The sequence below is a fragment of the Numida meleagris genome, unplaced genomic scaffold, assembly GCF_002078875.1.
Source record: "Numida meleagris isolate 19003 breed g44 Domestic line unplaced genomic scaffold, NumMel1.0 unplaced_Scaffold362, whole genome shotgun sequence".
Classification (NCBI taxonomy): domain Eukaryota; kingdom Metazoa; phylum Chordata; class Aves; order Galliformes; family Numididae; genus Numida; species Numida meleagris.
This window is the reverse complement of record NW_018364587.1, coordinates 67096-72722: the sequence shown is the minus strand read 5'-3', so window position 1 is coordinate 72722 and position 5627 is coordinate 67096. Positions and strand designations below refer to the sequence as shown.

The 5627-nt window shown below is 66.3% G+C and overlaps 1 protein-coding gene across 1 annotated transcript in view; it reads left to right on the top strand.

The window, feature by feature from the left end:
• Nucleotides 1-153: 153 nt before the first annotated feature.
• Nucleotides 154-5627, top strand: part of LOC110391425 (carnitine O-palmitoyltransferase 1, muscle isoform-like) — a gene marked incomplete at its 5' end in the record, with an annotated part of 6637 nt that continues 1163 nt past the window's right edge. Inside the window, 11 exons of the mRNA XM_021383315.1 lie at nucleotides 154-231; nucleotides 306-413; nucleotides 738-822; nucleotides 907-1102; nucleotides 1874-2059; nucleotides 2148-2253; nucleotides 2507-2623; nucleotides 3601-3765; nucleotides 3846-3980; nucleotides 5217-5369; nucleotides 5446-5624. Coding sequence (XP_021238990.1) covers nucleotides 154-231; nucleotides 306-413; nucleotides 738-822; nucleotides 907-1102; nucleotides 1874-2059; nucleotides 2148-2253; nucleotides 2507-2623; nucleotides 3601-3765; nucleotides 3846-3980; nucleotides 5217-5369; nucleotides 5446-5624 — 1508 coding nt within the window. The remainder of the gene's footprint in view (nucleotides 232-305; nucleotides 414-737; nucleotides 823-906; nucleotides 1103-1873; nucleotides 2060-2147; nucleotides 2254-2506; nucleotides 2624-3600; nucleotides 3766-3845; nucleotides 3981-5216; nucleotides 5370-5445; nucleotides 5625-5627) is intronic.

Here is a 5627-nt window from a genome sequence, read left to right as displayed (position 1 = left end):
GTCTCCCCCAAACTACGGGCGCATGGGTCAGCGGTGCTGCTCTGGGCCTGTGACCCCAGTGATGTCCTTGGGGCAGGACAGGGGTCCCGCAGCCCAGGCCCCACTGCGGGGGGGCAGCAGTGACCCCTCTCTCCCGTCCCCGTCCGTCTCCAGGTGAGCGATTGGTGGGAGCAATACGTTTACCTGCGCAGCCGCGGCCCGCTCATGGTCAACAGCAACTACTACGCCATGGTGAGCGCGGTCCCGCGCCGTCCCCAAGCGGGGGGCATCCCCGGGCCCCCCTTCCCGACCTGCCCTGTCCCCAGGATTTCCTCTACGTGACGCCCAGCCACGTTCAGGCCGCACGGGCGGGCAATGCCGTGCACGCCATCCTGCAGTACCGCCGCAAGCTGGACCGCGGCGAGATCCCGCCCGTGAGCGCCGTGGGGCTGGGAAACGTGGGGCTGGGTGGCTACGGTTCTGGGGAGACGGGGCTTGAGGCGATGGGTCTGCCAAACGTGGGGCTATGGGGCTCACTACATGGGCCTGGGGGATATGGGGCTGGGAAACGTGGGGCTGGGGGGGGCTACGGGGCTTGGGGACACGGGGCTGGGAGGCTACGGGGCTGGGAAATGCAGGGCTGGGGGCTATGGGGCTGGGAGCGCAGGGGGGTGGGAGGGGGATGGTTAGGAGAGGAATAGGGCTGGGTCCGCGCCGTGGGGCGCAGCGCCCCGGCCCCACTGACCGCCACGGCGCAGACCATGGCGCTGGGCGTCGTGCCCATGTGCTCCTCGCAGTCGGAGCGGATGTTCAACACCACGCGCATCCCGGGCAAGGAAGCGGGTACGTAGGGCAGGGCCCCCTCCCCTCCCTTCCCCTCCCGCCGTGGGGCGCAGCCCCACAACTGCTGTTCCCCGCGTCCCGCAGACACCCTGCTGCACCTGCTGGACAGCAAGCACCTGGCCGTCTACCACCGCGGCCGCTTCTACAAAGTGTGGCTGTACCACGGCGGGGCTCCGCTCCCGCCCCGCGACCTCGAGCTGCAGTTCCAGCGCATCCTGGACGACCCTTCCCCACCGCAGCCCGGCGAGGAGCGGCTCGCGGCTCTGACCGCCGGGGACCGGTGCGCGATGGGGCGGGGGCTGCGGCCGGGGACGCGGGACAGGGCCGTCCTATGGGGCGCGGACGTGGCGGTCCCGTGGGACACTGGCACTGGAGCCGTGGGGCGCTGGCGTTAGGAACCCATGGGGCGTTGGCAATGGGATCCATAGGGTGCTGACACTGGGATCCATGGGGCCCTGACTCTGGGATCCATGGGGCGCTGACTCTGGGATCCATGGGGCATTGCTACTGGGACCACGGGGCGCTAACACTGGGATCCATGGTGCGCTGACTCTGGGATCCATGGGGCGCTAATACTGGGATCCATGGGGCACTGACTCTGGGATCCATGGGGCACTAACACTGGGATCCATGGGGTGCTGACTCTGGGATCCATGGGGCGCTAACACTGGGATCCATGGGGCACTGGTACTGGGACCACAGGGCACTAACACTGGGACCACGGGGCGCTAACACTGGGATCCATGGGGTGCTGACTCTGGGATCCATGGGGCACTAACACTGGGATCCATGGGGTGCTGACTCTGGGATCCATGGGGCGCTGACTCTGGGATCCATGGGGCGCTAACACTGGGATCCATGGGGCACTGGTACTGGGACCACGGGGCACTAACACTGGGACCACGGGGCGCTAACACTGGGATCCATGGGGTGCTGACTCTGGGATCCATGGGGCGCTAACACTGGGATCCATGGGATTGGCCCTGGGATCCATGGGGCGCCATAGGGCTCAGTGCTCGCCGTGCCCCCCCCACACGTCCCGGTCCCGCAGGGCACCGTGGGCCGAGGCGCGGTCGCGGTTCTTCAGCCGCGGCACCAACAAAGCGTCGCTGGACGCCATCGAGCGCGCCGCGTTCTTCCTGACGCTGGACGAGGACGCGCACGGCTTCAGCGCCGACCACGAGGGCTGCATGGACGCCTACGCCAAATCGCTGCTGCACGGGCGATGCTACGACCGGTGCGTGCCCCCCCCCCCTCTGCCCGCCCCACGGCGCCCCACGGTGCCCCACGGCGCCGGCCCCGCGGTGCTGACCCCTCGCCCGCAGGTGGTTCGACAAATCCTTCACGCTGGTGGTCTACAGCAACGGGAAACTGGGAGCCAACGCCGAGCACTCGTGGGCCGACGCTCCCATCATCGGGCACCTCTGGGAGGTAACGGGGGGGGAGGAGCAGGGATCCCCATTGGGACCCCCAGAATGGGGGCCCCCCCCCATTGGTCGCCCCCAGAGTGCGGATGCCCACTGGGAGCCTCCAGAATGGGGACCCCTATGGGCATCCTCTTGGGGGGCAGGAAGAGGCCCGGGGGGCCCGGGGGACGCCGTGGAGGTGAACAGGGCCGTGCTGTGGGTCCGGGGGCTCCGTGGGGCAGCGCCTACCACTCAGCCCCCCCCCTCTCGCCCCCCAGTTCATGTTGGCGACCGACAAGTTCGTTCTGGGCTACGGTGAAGGGGGGCACTGCGTGGGGGACCCCGACACGCGGCTCGCGCCCCCACAGCGCCTGCAGTGGGACATCCCGGAGGAGGTGGGTGCGGACCCCAAGGCACCGTGACCCCTAAGTGCCATGACCCCAAAGTGCTCGGACCCCAAAACACCTCGATCCCAAAGTGCTTTGACCCCAAAGAGCTTGGACCCCAAAGTGCCATGACCCCAAAGAGCTCAGACCCCAAAGCACCATGACCCCAATAGTGCTCTGACCTCCAAGCACCATGACCCCAAAGTGCTCTGACCCCAAGCACCATGACCCCAAAGTGCTCTGACCCCAAAGTGCTCTGACCCCAAGCACCATGACCCCAAAGTGCTCTGACCCCAAGCACCATGACCCCAAAGTGCTCTGACCCCCAAGCACCATGACCCCAAAGTGCTCCAACCCCAAAGCACCATGACCCCAAAGTGCTCGAACCCCAAAGCACCACGACCCCAAAGTGCTCTGACCCCCAAGCACCATGACCCCAAAGTGCTCCAATCCCAAAGCACCATGACCCCAAAGCACCATGACCCCAAAGTGCTCTGACCCCAAAGTGCTCTGACCCCAAGCACCATGACCCCAAAGTGCTCTGACCCCAAGCACCATGACCCCAAAGTGCTCTGACCCCAAAGTGCTCTGACCCCAAGCACCATGACCCCAAAGTGCTCTGACCCCAAGCACCATGACCCCAAAATGCTCTGACCCCAAAGTGCTCCGATCCCAAAGCACCATGACCCCAAAGTGCTCGAACCCCAAATCACCACGACCCCAAAGTGCTCTGACCCCCAAGCACCGCCACCCCAATGCTCCCCCATCCCATAGCACCCCGACCTCGAGGCACTCAGACCCCAAAGCACCCAGACCCCCAGACACCCCAAGCTCAGAACTCTCTGACCCCAACGCAGCCCCAACCTCCAGGCGGTCAGACCCCATTGCGCCCCAACCCCGCGCCCCACATCGCCCCGTGCCCTGCTCACCCCACAGCCCCCCCCTTTCCCCCCCACCCCCCGCTGACGCTCGGTGCGGTGCCGCAGTGTGGGGCGGCCATCGAGGCGTCGTACCGCGTGGCCAAGGCGCTGGCGGAGGACGTGGATTTCTGCTGCTTCCAGTTCACCGCCTTCGGGAAGGGGCTGATGAAACGCTGCCGCACCAGCCCCGACGCCTTCATCCAGATCGCGCTGCAGCTCGCCCACTTCCGCGTGAGCCGTGGGGCGGCCGTGGGGCGGCCGTGGGGCGGGGAGGGTTCCCCGCGCCCCGTTCCAACCCCCGCTCCCCGCAGGACAAGGGCGGCTTCTGCCTGACCTACGAGGCCTCCATGACGCGGCTGTTCCGCGAGGGCCGCACCGAGACCGTGCGCTCCTGCACGGCCGAGTCCACCGCCTTCGTGCGCAGCATGGCCGACCCCCGGCACAGCGTGAGCGCCGCCAGCGGGAGCCCGGCCCCGGGGGATTCGGGCGGAAACGGGCTGCCCACCCCGCGGGATGGGTGTCCTCATTCCTTTGGGTGTCCCCATTCCTTGGGATGTCCCCATTTCTTGGGTGTCCCCTTCCTTGGGTGTCCCCTTCCTTGGGTGTCCCTGTTCCTTGGGATGTTCCCACTCCTTTGGGTGCCCCCATTTCTTGGGTGTCCCCTTTCTTTGGGTGTCCCCTTGCTTGGGATGTCCCCTTCCTTGGGTGTCCCCTTCATTTGGGTGTCCCCATTCCTTGGGATGTCCCCATTTCTTGGGAGTCCCCTTCCTTGAGTGTCCCCTTGCTTGGGTGTCCCCTTCCTTGGGTGTCCCCATTCCTTTGGGTGTCCCCATTCCTTGAGTGTCCCCTTCCTTGGGTGTCCCCTTCCTTGAGTGTCCCCTTCCTTTGGATGTCCCCTTGCTTGGGTGTCCCCTTCCTTTGGGTGTCCCCATTCCTTTGGGTGTCCCCTTTCTTTGGGTGTCCCCTTGCTTGGGTGTCCCCATTCCTTTGGGTGTCCCCACTCCTTTGGGTGTCCCCATTTCTTGGGATGTCCCCACTCCTTTGAGTGTCCCCTTCCTTTGGGTGTCTCTGATCCTTTGGGTGTCCCCTTCCTTGGATGTCCCCTTCCTTGGGTGTCCCCTTCCTTTGGGTGTCCCATTCCTTTGGGTGTCCCCATTTCTTGGGGTGTCCCCACTCCTTTGGGATGTCCCCATTCCTTTGGGTGTCCCCATTCCTTTGGGTGTCCCCTTCCTTGGGTGTCCCCTTCCTTTGGGTGTCCCTGTTCCTTGGGATGTCCCCACTCCTTTGGGTGTCCCCATTTCTTTGGATGTCCCCACTCCTTTGGGTGTCCCGACTCCTTTGGGTGCCCCCATTCCTTCAGATGTCCCCATTCCTTCGGGTGTCCCCTTCCTTTGGGTGTCTCCACTCCTTTGGGTGTCCCCTTCCTTTGGGTGTCCCCATTCCTTGGGATGACCCCATTCCTTTGGGTGTCCCCTTCTTTTGGGTGTCCCCTTCCTTTAGGTTATCCCCGTTCCCTGGGGTTGTCCCCATCCCTGGAGGAAGCTCCCACCTCTGTGGATCCACCGCCCCCACACTGGTCCCCATTCCCCCATTCCCTGGGGATGTCCCCGTGCCCCACGGAGCCCCCTCCCCCCATTCCCATCCCCACCCCACGCGGACCCCGGGCTCCTCCATCCCCGCAGCGCTCGGAGCGGCAGCGCCTGTTCCGGCTGGCGGCGGAGAAGCACCAGCTCCTGTACCGCCTGGCCATGACGGGCGCGGGCATCGACCGCCACCTCTTCTGCCTCTACGTCGTGTCCCGCTACCTGGGCGTGCAGTCCCCTTTCCTGGCGCAGGTGGGCGGTGGGGCGCCGTGGGGCTCGGCGCCGTGGGGCTCGGTGCCGTGGGGCTGAGCACGGAGCCGTCCCGCAGGTGCTGTCGGAGCCCTGGCGCCTGTCCACGAGCCAAACCCCGCAGCAGCAGCTGAAGATGTTCGACCTCAACGAGCACCCGGACCACGTCTCCACCGGCGGCGGCTTCGGGCCGGTCAGCGCCGCCGTGGGGCGCCATGGGGCGCGGGGACCCCCGGGGCATCGCTGGGGGGGCGGGGGGTC